At 39.6% G+C, this 18,431-nt stretch overlaps 1 protein-coding gene across 1 annotated transcript; it reads right to left on the reverse strand.

Moving 5' to 3' along the window:
* Positions 1–16,794: 16,794 nt before the first annotated feature.
* Positions 16,795–18,183, reverse strand: LOC110115380. The gene has a single exon (XM_020848596.2). The coding sequence runs from the start codon at positions 18,181–18,183 to the stop codon at positions 16,795–16,797; it is 1,389 nt and encodes a 462-aa protein (XP_020704255.2).
* Between the last annotated feature and the right edge of the window lie 248 nt (positions 18,184–18,431).

Here is an 18,431-nt window from a genome sequence, read left to right on the forward strand (position 1 = left end):
CAAGCTCTGATCGGGCCATGGTTTGGGTGAAAGTGAAATCTAATTCATTCCATTTAAATATGATTGAAGCTTTGGTTGTGAAAAATTCGACTGCTCCTCCAAAAGAAAGAAGCAGGAGAGCGATCCTTCCACCTTTGAAGCAAGAAGATAGAGTGCTCCATCCAAAGAAGTCGCATAACATTGTGATACTCTTACGAGCATTGAATAAGACAAGAGAGAAAGTATCTGAAACTTTGTTACATGGAAATACTAACAGGCTAGTTGCTGAATTTTTTGAAACCTTGGTCAAGATGGCTCCCGAGAAGGAAGCTAGTATAGTTCAAGCTTAGGAAATTTTAATGGAGATGTATAAAAAATCGAGCTTTAGAGCATTGATATTGTTTTGACTAACTTCGCAGTCAATAGGTACTTGAAGGGGCTATTTGGTATGCGAATTTAGCCTGATTTAAGGCCGGATTTGGGCGAAATCCAGCCAAACTGCCTAAAATGCAAATCCAAATCTCACGGTAAATGGAATCTGCGGTTGACGGAAAAAGAGCACTTCTTGCGGTAAATCTCAGATTTCGCAAATCCATCGATTCGACGGATTTAACTGGTTATTCGCGAGAGAGGAAGCAGATTTAACTGGCTATTTGCGGGAGAGGAAGAAGACAGGTGAAAGCCCGAATGATTCCAACTGTTTTCTTATCTCTTCACTTACTCCTCTTCAGAACGGCTCAGACATCATGGTCACCCATACGCCCTCATCTCTACCTCTCGCTATTATAAGCCCACTATTCAGTTGCTTGCATTCGCACATCCAGCACAAGCAGTCGCCTGTAGAGGAAACCAGCGACGTGAATCGGCAGTAGGTATGATTCCTTAATCTCATATCTAATTTTTTGGTAGCTTATCCACGATTTAGGCTAATATTTGTTCGAAATTTCCCCCTATTTGCATGTTGTATGTTTTTCCCCATTTCATGATTATCGGCAGCTGTTCTGTTCGCACATACCTATATTGTTTGTGTTGTGATATTTCATTTGCTAGAGTGGTGTGATAGTACGACATTGTGTTAGTAACATGACACCTGAAGAAGATGTGGATAGTAGTGGAACTTACTGATGCCAGAGCTTGTTCTAGGAATGACGGCGGAGCTCGTTCTAGTGATATTCTCTGTGTAGCCTTTTTTTATGTTTTCATTGTGTAGCTTTTTCTTCTGAATACCTGTATAAATAAGCTCGGCTACAAGTGCATAAGACAGTGATTGATTTTTGAATACATAATTATTCTGTTTTTCATTTCCCTGCTTTTTCGTTACCTTCTTGCTTCTGTATCCTAAATTTCTTTCAGGTGGTGAAGCCCGGTAAGATAGCAGAAGCCGTGGTTGAGATCGCCGGAGATCGCTTGTCACCCTTCGTGGATTCGGAGCGGTGTCAATTGGTATCAGAGCTAGCAAGATGCCTCCACGAAGGAACCGGCAACGTCCTGTTCAAGAAACAGTGATTGAAGATCTACATAGGGAAATTCCAAGACTGCAGTAAGAATTGACAAGAATAAATCAACAAGAGGATGGCAGTCGACAAGGAGAAGAAGATATCAATCCGTTCCACCAAGAAGCTTCTAGTGAGGAAGAAGTTCATTCTGTAAGGCAACGGCAGGATCGACGAACCATTCGCGACGACAGCGAAATTAAAATTGACCTTCCAACATTTGAAGGCCGATTGGATCCTGATGAGTTCGTAGAGTGGTTACACACAGTCGAATGAGTTCTTGATTTCAAAGAAGTGTCAGCCGATAGGATTGTTAAACTGGTGGCGATCAAATTAAAAAAAGGTGCTTCTCTTTGGTGGGAGAATCTAAAGAGAAATCGGGCAAGAGAGGGTAAGAGTAAGATCACCAGCTGGGAAAAGATGAAGGAGTTACAACGTAAATACCTTAGCGATTACTATCGATAGGACTTGTTCTTGAAGCTTCACCGTCTCCATCAACACCAGCTTTCTGTAGAAGAATATGTGGTAGAGTTTGAATAGCTTTCTTTAAAATGCGATCTGAATGAACTGGTTGAAAATACGATCGCTAGGTTCTTGGAAGGTCTTCAGCCCCATATTGCCCATATGGTACAGCTGCAACCATATTGGACGCTTCAAGATGTGATGACCCTCGCCCTTAAGGTTGAAAGACAACAGAAAACCCATAAGGTAGCACAATCCAATTTCAAGGAGGTGGTGGGAGAAAACCTTTTCAGGTTAATCGAGGTGGAACCGCCACATTGCAAGAAAAGCCTCTGGTTTATCAAGAAAAGCCACTGGGACGCCAAGGAGCTTTTCCTTCAGGAGGCACAGGCAGTGCACCAGCTCGGAAATGCTTCAAGTGCTAAGGCTTTGGGCATATTGCATCCAATTGTCCCACCAGAAGAATCATTACTGTTCTTGAAGAAGATGCCGAACATATGGAAGAAATCGAGTCTGAGGAGGTGGCGGAATCCCCACCAACGTCCAGACTCACCATCATTAGCGTAGATGAAGGGAATCTTCTAGTCTTTAGACGATTACTTAGCAATCAACGAGAGAAACAAGAGTTGCGCCATAATCTGTTTCGGACCAGATGTACCATAAAAGATCGAGTTTTCTAAATCATTGTTTATAGCGGTAGCTGCGAGAACATTGCTTCATGTACGCTGGTAGACAAGGTGCAGATTCCTACTAAAAATCATCCCTATCCATACAGACTGTCATGGATTCAGCGAGGTAATGAGGTAGAAGTCACAAAACGTTGCCTGATCCACTTCTCTATTGGAAAATTCAAAGATCAAGTGTGGTGCATGCGACATTTTACCCATGGATTCTTGCCATTTGTTGCTGGGAAGACCCTAGAAATTTGATAAAAAAATGGTACATGATGGAGCTGCTAACACCTATACCTTTGTACAAGGCAAGGAGACGATTGTACTTGTGCCGTTTAAAACCTCTGCTAAGGAAGCCACGGCTGATTAGCTAATGATTAACAAGTCCGAATGTCAGAAGGCTATTCAACAAGCTGCAGGGGGATATTTGGTGTTGATCAAAGAATCAGAGGGATCAATTCCCACCGTGCCAGTAGAGATACAACCATTGCTTCAAGAATATAAGGAAGTTTGGTCAGATGATCTCCCCGCGGGATTACCTCCCCTGCGTGACATACAACATGCCATCGATCTCATTCCAGGTGCTACATTACCTAACCATCCACCATATCGATTAAGGTCTGATGAACATCAAGATCCAGAAACAAGTAGAAGAATTACTAACCAAAGGGTACATTCATCCTAGTGTAAGCCCTTGTGCTGTTCCAGCACTGTTAGTACCAAAAAAGGTTGGATCATACCGTATGTACGTAGACAGCCGGGCAATCAATAAAATTATGGTACGTTATCGATTTCCCATACCACGGATACAGGGTGCATCCATCTTTTCAAAAATCGATTTAAGGAGCAGTTACCATCAAATACGGGTCCGAGAAGGCGACGAGTGGAAGACCGCATTCAAGATACGAGATGGGCTCTATGAATGGTTAGTGATACCATTCGGATTGTCTAATGCACCGAGCACATTCATGCGCCTCATGAATCAGATCTTCCAACCGTTCTTAAGCAAGTTCGTAATCGTCTATTTTGACTATATTCTGGTATACAACCCAGACTCACATTCTCATTTGCAACATCTCAGGCATGTTTTTCAAACTCTTAAAGAATAGAGAATGTATTGTCAGCAAAAGAAATGTCAGTTTCTATACACCAGAATTCAGTTCTTGGGATTCATTGTATCCGCGGAAGGCATTGAAGTGGATCCTGATAAAATAGGAGTGATTATCAGCTGGCCCGACCCCTGTTCATTCACATACGTCCGACGATTTCACGTACTAGCCTCGTTCTACCGCAGGTTCATTTCCAATTTCAGTACGATTGCAGCTCCTCTTACTGAATTGTTAAAAGCCAGTACTTTTCAATGGACAACGGCAGCTCATTGCAGTTTCAAAGAACTAAAGACTAGTATGACCACCACTTCGGTCATGCGGCTCCCTGATTTTAACAAAATATTTCAGGTTGACTGTGATGCATCCAACGTGGGAGTAGGAGCTGTATTGAGCCAAGAAGGACAGCCTATAGCTTGTTTCCGTGAAAAACTAAATGAGACACGACAAAGGTATTCCACATATGACAAGGAATTTTATGCAATTGTTCGAGCTCTACACCATTGGAGTCATTATCTGCTACCCAAGGAATTCATCTTGTTTACAAATCATGCGGCTTTAAAATTCATAGAAAGCCAAAAGAAATTGAAGGGAAGACACGCCACTTGGTCGGAGTTCTCAGTAGCCTTTCAATTCTTGCTTCAACATAAATCAGGCAAACAAAATCAGGTGGCTGATGCCCTTAGCAGAAATTACGCCCTGTTACAGTCTTTACAAACTAAACTGATTGGGTTTGAAGCAATCAAGGAACTATATGCGTCTAATCAGGATTTTGGAAAAATCTGGGCGCTATGTCAAGATAAACCTCATAAATTGTTCCACTGCAAAGATGGGTATCTCTTTCTCAGTACAAAAATTTGCATTCCTAAATGCTCTGTGAGGCTTGCACTTATTGTAGAATGCCACGATGGGGGACTGTCCGGCCATTTTGGGCGTGAAAAAACATTGGCATTGCTAAAGGAGAGATTCTATTGGTCATCCATACAAAAGGATGTACTCCGATATGTTCAAAGCTGCCAAGTCTGCAAAAGAGCCAAGACCTTACTCACCAATGCAGGTTTGTATTCGCCGCTACCCATTCCCCTCGGCCCGTGGGAAGACGTGAGCATGTACTTTGTTCTGGGGTTACCTCGGACCCAAAGAAATAAAGATTCAGTCATGGTAATTGTTGATAGGTTCTCTAAAATGGCTCATTTTGTTGCTTGCAACTAAACAATCGATGCGACCCACATTGTTGATTTATACTTTAAAGATATAGTTCGACTCCACGGAATCCCGAAGACGATAACCTCAGACAGAGATGTCAAATTTCTTAGCCATTTCTGGCGGACTTTGTGGGGCAAATTAGGCACTCAACTTTAATTCAGCTCAACCGCTCATCCTCAAACGGATGGACAGACAGAGACAGTCAATCTAAGCCTAGGTAATCTACTGCGGTGTTTTGTAGGGAAGCATATAAAGCAATGGGATCTCATTCTAGCTCAAGTCAAATTCGCGTTCAATCACTCAACTAACCAGATGACGGGACATAGTCCATTGGAAGTTCTTTACGGTACCAATCCTCTTACACCCCTTTATTTAATTCCAGCTACAACTATTTCCACTGCTAGTAAAGAAGGGGAGCAATGGAGCGAAGAGATAAAGAAGCTTCATAGGCAGGTACATAAACACATAATGAAGCAAAATACTAAATACCAACAACAGGCCAACGAACATAGAAGACCAATGCAATTCCAGGAGGGTGATATGGTCTGGATTAAACTGCAGAAGGAACGTTTTCCACCTGGAGCATTCGAAAAACTTAGGCCAAAAGCAGATGGGCCGTTTCGAGTTATCAAAAGGATTAATGACAAAGCATACAAAATAGATCTTCCAGGAGATTACAATGTATCAGCTGTTTTTAATGTTGATGATCTAACTCCCCACTATGATGTGGAGGAGTTCTTCCCCACCCTGGGTGAATGACGTCAGAGCTTGTTCTAGGAATGACGGCAGAGCTCGTTCTAGTGATATTCTCTGTGTAGCCTTTTTTCTGTTTTCATTGTGTAGCTTTTTTTCTTTTGAATACCTGTATAAATAAGCTCGGCTACAAGTGAATAAGACAGAGATTGATTTTTGAATACATAATTATTCTATTTTTCATTTCCCTTCTTTTTCGTTACCTTCTTGCTTTTGTATCCTGAATTTCTTTCAGGTGGTGAAGCCCGGTAAGATAGCAGAAACCGTGGTTGAGATCGCCGGAGATCGCTTGTCACCCTTCGTGGATTCGGAGCAGTATCACTTACCCATAAACAAATTGTAAACAATCATCTTTACTTCATGATCATATTAGTTTTTCACTGGATAAATCGAGTTGGTTGACAACGAATGATAATGAATCCTCAAACATGAATTACCTTGGAACAAAAACAGTAAAATTCACTTCCCAAATGGTAATCATGCTCATTAGAAATAGATGTTAAATAGTCTCTATTGGCACTATTAAAATGTATTATTTGAAATTTGTACAACAAAAATGAAACATTTTTGAAAGGCAAAGCGGCTCAATGGTCACCGGCCAATACTCAAGTGGACATTATGGATGATTTAGATGTGAAGTTAGGGAATACTAATAAAAATATTTTGAGGACACCAAGATGGCTAGAACAGCATAATGAAATCTTCGGAGAGTTGTTGTTCGAGCTGTATATGTGTGGTAATATTAATGATGGCATATTGCCGAGGGACATGTGAAAGGATTTGGTCGGTATACTAAATCATCGAGTTGATGGAAACTACACTGAAAACATTGCATAGATTATGTTCAAAAATATGAAAGCCGATTTTCGTGCTGTTTTCCAACTAGCTAATTGAAGTGGATGGGGTTGGGATGAAAATCTTCATTTGCCAATAGCCATTGATGAAATATGGGATGAGATAATCCAGGTATATTTATTTAATATAATTTCATAATCCATTTTTAACAAATAAAATTCATGTCATATTATATTTTACTATTTTTTCACTAAAAGAATCCAAAGCTGGCAAAGTATCGTCATAATCCATTCCACCAATACGAAATTTTTGAGAAAATATGTGGAGATAATATTGCTGTGGGAACATTAGCAAGGTCATCGCGACAAACAAAATTTCAATAGAAGTAGTAACATGAGGAGATGTGGAGGAGGATGTCTTCTTGTCCGGTAACGGAATTAGTTTCGTTTCAACATATTTACAAACCAACCAAAATCCCGAGGGAGAAAATAAAGAAGAACCCCAAACTATTCCAATGAGTCGTAGCAAGCGTTCAAGTGATGATGATATTCGCAAAATTAGGCACCCGAGGAGAAGAGAGGAAAAAGAAAAGTTAACCAGTGTACTAGACAAGCATTGCGTTAAAACTGATCAGATTATTGAGAAGATTGATTGCACATAGTTACAGACAATTGTGTGAGTTCTTTCAGTATTCTCTGGAAACAGTTAGTCGGTTTTTTAATTTGGTCCTGCGTGCCATAGTTTCTTTAGCTACTGAATTCATAATGATGCTAAGTGCGGAAGCAGAATGCCACCCTTATGTACGTTTGAATCAAAATTTTTATCCATTCTTCGAGAATGTTGTTGGAGCTATTGATGGGACTCACATTTCTGCAATTGTAAACAAAAACTTGCAAAATCGGTATCGTAGCAGAATGCCACCCTTATGTACGTCATTGCTGCAGTATCATTTGATAGGCAATTCGTCTATGTGGGTTTCGGTTTGGAAGGATCAGCTGCTGATATGAGAGTTTTATGATGGGAAATCGAGGAAGGTGATTTTAATGTTCCAGCTGGTAAATATTTCCTGGTTGATTCTATGTACGCAAACACAGATAAACTAATTGCACCATTCATAGGGTATCAGTATCACTTAGCTGAATATCGTACAGATGCTTCTCGAAGATACTCTGTTGCACAGGAGCTATATAATCATCGTCACGCCCAACTACAAAATGTAGTTGACAGGACATTCAGCACATGGAAAGAAAGGTTCCAAGTTCTGACTGACATGCATCAATTTCCACTTGCGGTTCAGGTAGATATTGTTCTTGCATGTGTAGTCTTGCATAACTTTATCGGACGTTATCATGACCATGATATTTACTTCAACATGTCACAAACTGAAATGCATCATGACAATGACTTGGGGGAGGTTCAAGCTATTGATGAAGACCCGAATTTGTATGCAGGTGTTAGAGAAAGAGTACTGGGTGATGGTTTAAGACATTTAATTACAACAAATTTGTGGGATGCCTGGGTAAGTCTCTCTGGTATTAAGCTTATATTCTTTAGAATATTCATAATTTAAACTTCTAACAAACAACTCCATTTGCAGGTAGCAAGCCAGCGAAGTCGTTCAGCTAGATAACCTGCAATTTTGAAAACATTGAAGATGGAATCAACTTTATTTTATTTGCAATTTACTTTATGTTATTATTTTATTTCAAATGAAACTTTATTGTATTTTATTTGAACTTTGATTGTTCTACTTTAATTAATGAAGAAATGAATATTAAATCTTTTAACCACCTTAAATCATGAATTGAACAGCCAAACAGTCTCACATGATTTAACTGGAGTTAGCGTAAGGTATTGCAATGATCCCACGAGGTGCCTGTAGAGCTTTGGATCGGAGCCTAAAGCTACCGGAGCTTGGGTGACCAGAGATTTGGTGTATGACGGGTTGGCCAAATGTTTGCAGTTGTTCATTCCTGCATTGTCAAGAATATTTTGTGCATATTGAGATTGACATAAAAAGAAAGAATTATTATGCCGGGTTATCTGAATTCCCAAAAAACTATTGGCAAAACCCAAGTGTTTCATGTCGAATTTGTTCTTCAGTTGATCGATTGTGTTGGTGATCATCTTGGGACTATTTCCTGTGAGCAATATGTCGTTGACCTAAATAACCATGTAAAGCCGCACATTGTCTTTGCACTAGGTGAACAAGGAAGTGTCTGCTTTTCCCGCCGAGAACCCAATGGATTGCAGATACGTGGACAACGTGTGGAACCTTTTTCTTGGAGATTGCTTCAACCCGTAAATGGATTTCTTGAGTTTGCACACATAGTTTGGTTAATTTTCGTCCTCGAATCCTTTAGGCTGTTTCATGAAAATTGTTTCATTTAGACTGCCGTGTAGAAAAGCGTTCGTAATATCAAGCTGATGCACAGGCCAGTCATTAGTAATAGCTATAGTGAGAAAAGTGTGTATGGTGGTAAACTTAGCTACTGGGTTGAACGTCTCTAGGTAGTTTACTCCATATTGTTGAGTGTTGCCATGTGCTACCAATCTCGCTTTGAATCTTGCCATCATGCCGTCAGAGTTGTATTTTGTACGAAATGTCCATTTGCTCCCAAGTGTGGATGTATTGGGTGGTAGAGGTACTAGGTCCCAAGTCCCTTGTCTTTGAAGAGAACAGAATTCATCTGCCATCACCGCCCTCCAATGACTGTGTTTGTTGGCTTCTTGATATGCGGTGGGATCGGAAGCTATTGTTATTGCAGAGGTAGTCTACATATGAAGTAAGTTTAGAAGCTGAATAGGTTTTAGTTTACCTGTTTTTAGTCGTGCGGTCATAGGATGACTGGATGTAATGTTTCTGATTTCGGACGATTCCCTGTTTTGTGCATTTTTATTTTGTGTGTTGCTGTGACCTTCAACTATGTCAGGAGGTTGATTTGCAGAAGCTACTTGCCTCTGTGAGTTTGGATTGTGAGTGTGAGTTTGTGTCTTGGAACTAGTATGAGCAAGTGGTAATGTTGCCTGGACCGGAACCAGGACAGAAGGATGAGATACCGTCTGCATAGTTGAGATGATCTTGGTGTCTGTTTGCTGAAACGAAAATTTACTTTCGTCAAAAACTACATGTCTTGAAACAAAAATTTTATTACTATTAATATCCAGGCATTTGTATCCTTTTGATACTGAAGAATAACCCAAAAATACGCATAGCTGGGAATGTGGTTCCAACTTGTGTCTTTGTGCAGGTGGAATCCACGGATAGCACGCACAGCCGAAGGCTTTGAGAAGTTTGTAGTCTGGTTGTTTGTTGTATAACAGTTGAAGTGGAGAATTGAGCTTGTTGTGGATTAATGGCAATCGGTTTATAAGATAGGATGCAGTAAGGACAGCATCTGGCCAGAATGAGTATGGCATCGATGCAGTATGTAACAAGGTTCTTGTTATCTCTATGAGGTGCCTGTGTTTGCGTTCCGCCGACCCATTTTGTTCCGATGTGTACGGGCATGACGTTTGTTGTTGTATCCCTTGTTGATTGAGAAAGTTGCTAAAGTTAGAGTTTAAATACTCTTTCCCTCCATCCGATCTTAGACATTTTATGTGATAATTCGTCTGTTTTTCAACAAACGTTTTGAATTGCACAAAAATTGAAAACGCATCAGACTTGTTTTGCATAGGAAATACCCAGGTAAATTTTGAAAAATCATCAATAAATGATACGTAATACAGGAATCCTTGATGAGAGGGAACTGGAGAAGGTCCCCAAACATCCGTGTGTATAACCTGTAAGGGAATTAAAGATCTACTAGCAGTATTAGGAAATGAGAGTTTATGGCCTTTCGAGGCAATACAATTTTCACAAAATGATAAGTTCTTTGGTATATTCAAAGATTTATTTGTAAGATAAACTAAATGAAGTATTTGTCGATTGGGATGCCCCAGTCGCTGATGCCAAAGAGAGGCCTGGCATGAAGTAGCAGTTAACGCCGTCTGGACCTTTGGAGAGTTGATCGAACGAATTGGGTATAGTCCCCGTCTACTTGGTCCCGACAGAATTGTTTGATTTGTCTTCAAATCCTTAATAGTAAACCCGTGAGAATCAAGATAAAAGGAAACATTATTATCTTTAGTTAACTGAAATATAGAAAGCAAATTGTGTGATAGATTTGGAACATGATACAAGGAGTGAAGTTTCAACTTACTATTAGGTGTAGGAAGAATATCGTTGCTTGAATGAGCAATCGGTATGGTTCTACCGTCACCTATAGTGATGTTATCATTACCGGAGTACGAAGTCGCTTGAGATACATTGTCCATAGAGTGAGTTAGGTGAGCTGATGCACTCGAATCCAGGTACCAGTCCTGATTGTCGTTCTCTGTGGACGCGGTCATGGCTCTTGATGTGGCATTCTGTGTCTCAGGAGGATTTACAGTCAAGTTTGATCGATGCCAGCAATTGTTTGTTGTATGTCCCCATTTATTGCATATTTGACAGTGAACTATCTGTCCGGAGCTCATTCTTGACGTTTGGGATGAATTCCGTCCTCTTCCTCTTCGTCCGCGACCGCGGTACATATATAGAGCTGTGGACGAATCTTGCAAGGTTGTTGTTCGCAGCGAATCTGCCTGGATGTTGATTTCCTCACTGATCAGTCGTGAGTAGAGATTATCAAGATCGATCGGATGAAGCACCGTGCGTATTGACATTTTAAACGCGTTGTACGACGATGGAAGCCCATTTAGCATGTATAGTGTTATGTCTTCTTGATCAAGGTTCATTCCAGCTGCTGATAGGTTATCTGCAATAGTCTTGATTTGTGTAAGTTATTGAACCATAGATTTGTTGTTCATCTTCACATTGTGTAGCTCGTTGCGTAGTTGTATCACTATTGATCTGTTCGACGATTGGAGACGTCATTCAATGGTTGCCCAGATCAGCGAGGTGGAATCAAGATTGATAACATACGGTAGAATGGCTGGTGATATTGTTGAACAGAGAGCTGCAGCTAGGTTTTGATCTACAAGAACCCAGTCTCGGTGTTTTGGATTTTGTTCTTGACGTCCGTCTGGTAGATCTATGTACCTAGCCGGTTAGATGCCGACAACACAAGATAATCGTAGAAGCTATTGGAAATGAGAAGTTTGAGAATCTGTGAGCGCCATACCGAGTAGTTCTCAGAGGTTAACTGAGTAGATACGATGATCTTGATATTGGATATCACAAATTTGAGGGCTGTCGGTATACTGTACTCGCCACCGATGGGATTTTGAGGTGTTGTTGTGAGAGAAGTAGACGAATCCTCCATGAGAAGACGGATCAACAGTAGATCTTCCGGAGTAGAAAGATAGATAGAAGAAGAGAGGCACTGTTCAAGAAAAAAGAAACTTGAGCCGTGCTCTGATACCATAAAGACGGAGACATTGCTGTAAGGAAATAGTATGATTTCTTCTTAATGAGCTAATACAGAGCCTGGCTATTTATAGCCTGATATTACCTAACTACAGGTACAGGTTATTCAACACATATACACGGTTACAGGTTCTAATTACAGGTAGCCTTAATACAAGAAATAACAATAAATAAAAAATTTCTAGTAAAAACTAAAGCTTTTCAAGAGGAGAAATAAAGGAGGAAAGCTGCATATAAAAGACAAAGTGAAAGTCGCATGGAAAAGAAAAGGGATTCTGAAGATGTTTCTTTTAATGAAATTAAATTCAATTTTGTTTTAACTTACCGGTAATAAATAGTGGACAGAGTTTTGACTGAATAATCTGAGAAGGATGCGAGCAGAAGAGAGCTAACCTAATAGAAATGCAGGGGAGATCACAGGGCAAGAAATCAGCTCTTTAAATGCAGGAGAAAGACGTGGCAGAAGGAAAAATTGTGATGAAAGAAAAAAAATGAGGTATGGGATGCATATAAAGGAAAGACCTCCCTGCTAGCTACCTGAAGATGCAAAATGCTGAGTCGGACTTCTTGCAATTATGCCTTCGGAGGAATAAAAAAAAAAATAGCGTACAAATGAGGTCCCGACTGTGCTGAGATGTGTACGAAGAAGCGGATAAATGTCCGAATAGAGGAACTTGGCGAGGATGAAGAAGAAAACAGTGTAGTTTTCAGGTAACTATAAGGTCATTCACGTATTTCGGACCGGAAAAGCAACCGCAGGACGTGAAAATTTTTACAACGGAGCACGATGCAGTAACCCCAAACCACATTGTGGTTACGTTCCCAAACGCACAGCAGGGAAAAATCCGTCTCAAATGCACCTTTAGTCTCCCTTCAAAGTTAGGTAAATCGACTTTGATTCCTCCATCATCCCGGGTAGCCCTTCTTGCACGATCGCGATCTTGGTGCTCTTTCTTCATCACTGGATGAAGTGTGATAAAATGGGATTACCTATTCACCTTCTACTTTACGGTCAGTAGCTTCACGTTGATCAAACCACTCCAACCTTTGTTGTAATCGCTGAATTTCTCTTTGCAGTTCTTCAATCACAATGCCTTGCACTGGACGTTGTTGATTGCGATGAGGCGGCATCTTGCCGGCTCTTATACCTAACTGATATCGAAATTAAGCCCTTCCGGTAAGGATCCACTCAGAAGAACAATCTGAAACTGGACAGACGAAACCACCACCTGGAAATAAAAGAAAACAGATTTCTAGGATACATAACATAGTTCTTGAACTCTTGCAACTTGCAATTTTTATTATCTCTTTCTCTGCCCCAAATGCAGGGCAATTCAAAATTATAAAAGGATATCGCTACATGCTACCCATATAGCATCTAAACAATTCTTGTTAAACAAAATATCAAAACAAAAACATGCCCAAAAAGAAAACAGAGGATGACATCTAAGCTTCGTGTGAGCTCCTGCCTCAGGGGAACTATTATTACTTAGGATCTGGGGTGGACTCAAAATTATAAAACCTCAATCTCGAAAATATAATCCTAACTTTCTAATAAAATAATAACTCAAATTAATTTTTTTTCTTAAAACCAAAATTTGAAGCCCAACATATGGGAAAGATAGGGTATTTTTGAAATATTTCATAATCTCAAAATACCTACTACTTCTCCTCCGTTGGCCACTAAAGTTAAGTGTTCAAAATTTAATCAAATCTTTATTGGAATTCTAATCTCACTCCTTTGATATCTCTCCTTAAAAAATTAAAATAAGATTTTATCATTATTTTAATCAAGAGCATTCGTAGGAAACTCAAGTTTCCTATGATATAATTAACTATGAGGACTTGTTCTCGTAGGAGATTAAGTCCCCTGATCAATATTAAAATTTAATTAATTCTCTTTGAAAAAAATAATAAATTCAATGACGATTATGTTCGAGTAGTTATTTAGAAATGATACTTTCTTCCCTTGGAAAGATATTTCATTTTTTATTATGATCTTGAATATGAAATTAAGGATAATCCATCTAGATTATTATAGCTAAATATTCGATCGAATATCATTTTGGTCCTTCAGGGTCATATATAGTTTCTTCTTGAATTTGGCTACCCTATTTAGGAGGAAATTCATAATTCTAAATCTGAACACATTATAAAATTTTATCTTCGTCTTTCGAGGCGGTATATCATTTCTAATGGTACGCTCGACTCCACATTTAAAATTCAAAATTCAATTTCAAATTTTCTAAAGAAATTTGAATTTCAATTATTTTACACTATTTCCAAAGCAAGAAAAAGCTTTTCAAAAATAATGATGCATTCCCCGATACTTAGACCTGGGCTTTTTTTTTTTTTTGGGAATATTTGGGGCCTTAGCCCATTTCATTCAAAAAATGATGGAAGTACAATAAGAAAAATGTCTGCAAACACCACAAACCGGCAGCATACCACAAAACCCTATCAGCAAAAAAACAGCTGCTTAAAAAAAGAAACCTATAACAGAGATTGTAAAACAAAAATAGAAGGACTCAGAAAAGCAATGCTCGAGTAGATCTTCCAGGCCGCAAAATCATCCAAGAGGATGTATGAGTCCCCTGGTTGCCAAACGACCATCCAAGGGGATGGCTAAATAGATTGCATTCATCATCGTCCTTCAAAAAAGCAAATCCTGGTTGCCCAAAAGGACCATCCAGGAAGAGCTGATACCCGGGTTGCAGCATAGTCATCTTCCAGTTCAGCCACCACGAAAACAGAACATAGAACAAAGAAGATAACCAAAGCCAAATCATGTCCATTTAACAGTTTTGAGATGCACCGCCCGTTTAATCTTGGCACAGATAGTAGATAGACAGTCAAAGGAATTGCGAAACAACCTGTCGTTCCGGGCTCTCCAGATAAAGTATACAGCAGCACAAAGTAACATATAACAATAGTTTTTCCTACTCTTGTCTAATTCCCAATCGTCAATACAATGAAAAACTTGAGCAAGGTTAGGCTGTAAAAGCATGCAGTTCATGGAGGGAAAAATCTTCAGCAGCAAATTGAAAGAGAAATCGCATTCAAAAATAGGTGAGAGTGATTTTCCTCAGAGCTATTGCAAAAAACACATAAGGGGTTAACAGCCAACCCCCTAAGGATCAAATTATCAGCAGTTTTAAGGCCTTTCATAAAAACCAACCAGGTGCAAAGAGAGAAACGCAAAGCATAATGCTTATGCCAAACCAGTTTATGCCAAGAAACCTCCTGGAAATCTAAGAAGAAGCAGCTATGAAAGGATTTAAACAGGCTTTGCATTATTAGTCCAGTGATAGTCACCCCTTATACTGGAAATGGGCACATATTTGATAACATTAGCAATGTGAGACGGAATGGTACGTGGGGGGAATAGACCAAATTACATTAACCAAAATGGAATTAACAGCTAAATTATGGGGGTATATCAGATGGTCCATATTATCCAACTTCAATCTATCATCAATAGAAGTACCAAAACACCATGGTTCCCAAAAGAATGTGAGAGAGGAATTTTCATTAAGACTGAAATGAAAAGAGTCTGGCAATTTTGCAGCAACTACACAGAGGGACTTCCAGTAAATGATCATTTTCTTGTTACCCAAATTCCAAAAAGATAAATACTTAGCCTTCCACCATTTAAACAGATAGCAATTTGTATTGTAAAACCTCCATATTAAAGATCAGCCAAGTGCGTAATACAGTGAGTCAATGGTGGGGATGCCCAAACCACCACAAAGTTTAGGCAAGCAGGTATTTTTCCAAGAAATAACATGAAGCTCCTTCTTGTGAATGTCCCCATAATACAAAAATCTTGAACAAATGTTGTTAATCACCTTACAATACCCTTTAGGAATGATAGTGCTTCTAATCCAATAAGCAAGGATATTATAAATGGTGTGTTTAAGGTATTGAAATCTACCAACCAAGGATAGATTTTTAGCTTTCCAACCGTCTAAAGATACTTGAAGTTTTTGAAGAAGGGGCTGAAAATCATCCTTTTTAAGTCTCTTACAAAAAATAGGAATGCCCAAATATTTGATAGGAGAATTGACTAAAGGGATGTTCAAAGTATCAGAGAAGACCTCCTCATTGGGCACATTATTAGAAATAATAAGAGTGCTCTTGGTGGTGTTAACATGGAGGCCCGAGATAGCAGCAAAGTCCAGTAAAACACTATTAAGAGTGAGGGCGTTTTGAACAGTGGCCCTGCCAAAGACTAGCAAATCATCAGCATAAACAAGGTGAGTTATGGAGACAATACCGGAGTCAATGCCTTGAAAAGAATTGTTAATAGTAGCCTCCTCAAAAAATTTTGATAGACTGTCCATAATAAGGCAGAAGAGATAAGGGGACAGTGGACATCCTTGCCTCAACCCAGAAGAAGAATTGAAATAACCTTCAAGTGCACCATTGATAGAAACCGAAAAATGAACATCATAAATACAGCCTTTGATCCAAGAGACAAAGATAGGTGGAAAACCTTTATCAGTCATACACTTAAGAAGGAAATCTCTTGAAACAGTGTCAAAGGCTTTGTGAATATCATACTTAGCACAAAACATTTTATACTTATCCTTAGCATTGAAATCCAAGAGAAGGTCCGAAGCTAAAAGGATGTTATCAGAAACAATCCTATCTTGAATAAAACCAGCTTGGCTAGGGTGTATAATGTAAGGCATAACCTCTCTCATCCTGTTGGCAAGGATTTTGGCTATAATCTTATAGAAAGTGTTACAAAGAGAGATCGGCCTATAATCAGAAATGTTGCTGGCATGAGGCTTCTTAGGGATTAAATCTACGGCAGTAGCTTTGGCTTGCTTAGGAAGAGAACCCGTAGAGAAAAAAGACCGAATAGCCTCACATAACTGCTTGCCAATGATATGCCAAGAGGACTTATAAAATTAAAAGGTATAGCCATCAGGACCAGAAATCGAATGGTTGGGGGAGGAGAAAATGACATTCTTAATCTCTTCCACAGAAATAGGGGCAACAAGTTTGGGTACAAGGGTGTGAGGAAGTTTGTGGAGGATTGGAGCATCCCGGCTTTGATTCGAAGGAGGGGGAGGGGTGTTAAAAAGCTTTTGGAAATGTTGAACAATAGCATTGGAGATCTCATTGTGGCTATTGAAAGTCCCATTGGCAGTGGAAATGACTTTAATCAGGTTAGAGTTATGCCTCACATTGTTCCTGGAATATAGAAATTTGAGATCCTCACCACAAGACATCCATTTTGCTTTAGCACGTTGTATAATCCAATCAGCCCAATCTGCATTTCTAACATAAAGCTTCTGGTTAGTATTCTTTAAAGCCAGGTTGAGATCGGGATCAAGGGGGGAAGCCTGGAGTTGGAAAATAATGGTATTTTGGCTGAGATTAAGTTCATAGATTTCTTTATACATAGATGTGGAAGAAGCCCAGCTCTTAGCTTTGATCTTAAGCTTCAACGTCTTGAGCTTATTGTAAAAAGAGTGAATAGGACTGCTGTGAAACTTTTGAGAGAAAATAGAAATGAGATCATCCCAAAATTCTGGTTTAGAAACCCAATAGTTTTTGAACTGAAACCTATGTTTCAGATGAAGGTCAACACCCTGTTGCAAAACAATGGGAGAGTGGTCAGAAATATAAGGGTCATCCACAACAAAAAAGGAGTTAGGGTAACTCCCCAGCCAATCATCATTAACCAACATCCTATCTAACTTGATATGAATGGGATTATCGGTTCTATGATTGAACCAAGTAAGGAAATGCCCCACCGAAGAAAGTTCATGAGCTTCAATATGGTAAATAAGGTTTTGAAAATCCAAGAGCTTATTATCGTGAAGCAGAGAGCGACCAGCTTTATCATGGCTAAATCTACAACAGTTAAAATAACCAAGAATGAGCCAAGGTAAAGAGATAGAAGAGGAAATTTCTAAAATATCATTCCAAAGATTTCTCCTTTCCTCCAAATTATTGGAGGCATAAACCACAAAAATGTAGAAGTGCTCATTACTGTTTGTAGACACCATCCCATGAACCAGTTGACTAGAAGTAAAAAGAGGCTTAAAACTGACGGTGTTTGTGTTCCATTTGAGCCAGATCCTACCCGGGGAGGCATAGGCAAAGTTATCAAAAGAACCTTCTTGGGAGAAAACGTGATGATTAGAAAGAAACCAACTATTAGAGGAGTTGGTGGGTGAGATTCTGGTTTCCAGAATAAACAGCATGTCAAGATTGAATTTATTGACCAAATTCTTACAACACAGGGTTTTGTCAGGGCTGTTGAACCCACGAGTGTTCCAGGCAGCCATGGAAGAGGGTCTAGTCATTGGGATTTGGAGGATGGGGTGGTAGCCTTTTTGGCTGTTTTTTATCTAGTGGATTTCGATATGGCCGTGGTTTGTTTTTCACTCCCAAGGCTGGAGCTACCAACAGAACCACCGCCAACAGCTTTCAGCTGCTCGGAAGCAGGGAAAGGGGAGGAAGCATGAGTGATGGTCTAGCTGAAGGTAGGGTCATTTTGGTATGTCAAAATGGCGAATTTGTTGGTAGTTGAGAT

Source organism: Dendrobium catenatum, unplaced genomic scaffold (assembly GCF_001605985.2).
Source record: "Dendrobium catenatum unplaced genomic scaffold, ASM160598v2 original_scaffold_89960, whole genome shotgun sequence".
Taxonomy (NCBI): domain Eukaryota; kingdom Viridiplantae; phylum Streptophyta; class Magnoliopsida; order Asparagales; family Orchidaceae; genus Dendrobium; species Dendrobium catenatum.

Excerpts from the sequence above, each read along its gene's own strand:
- LOC110115380 (XM_020848596.2), bottom strand. The coding sequence starts at position 18,183 with ATGGCTGCCTGGAACACTCGTGGGTTCAACAGCCCTGACAAAACCCTG.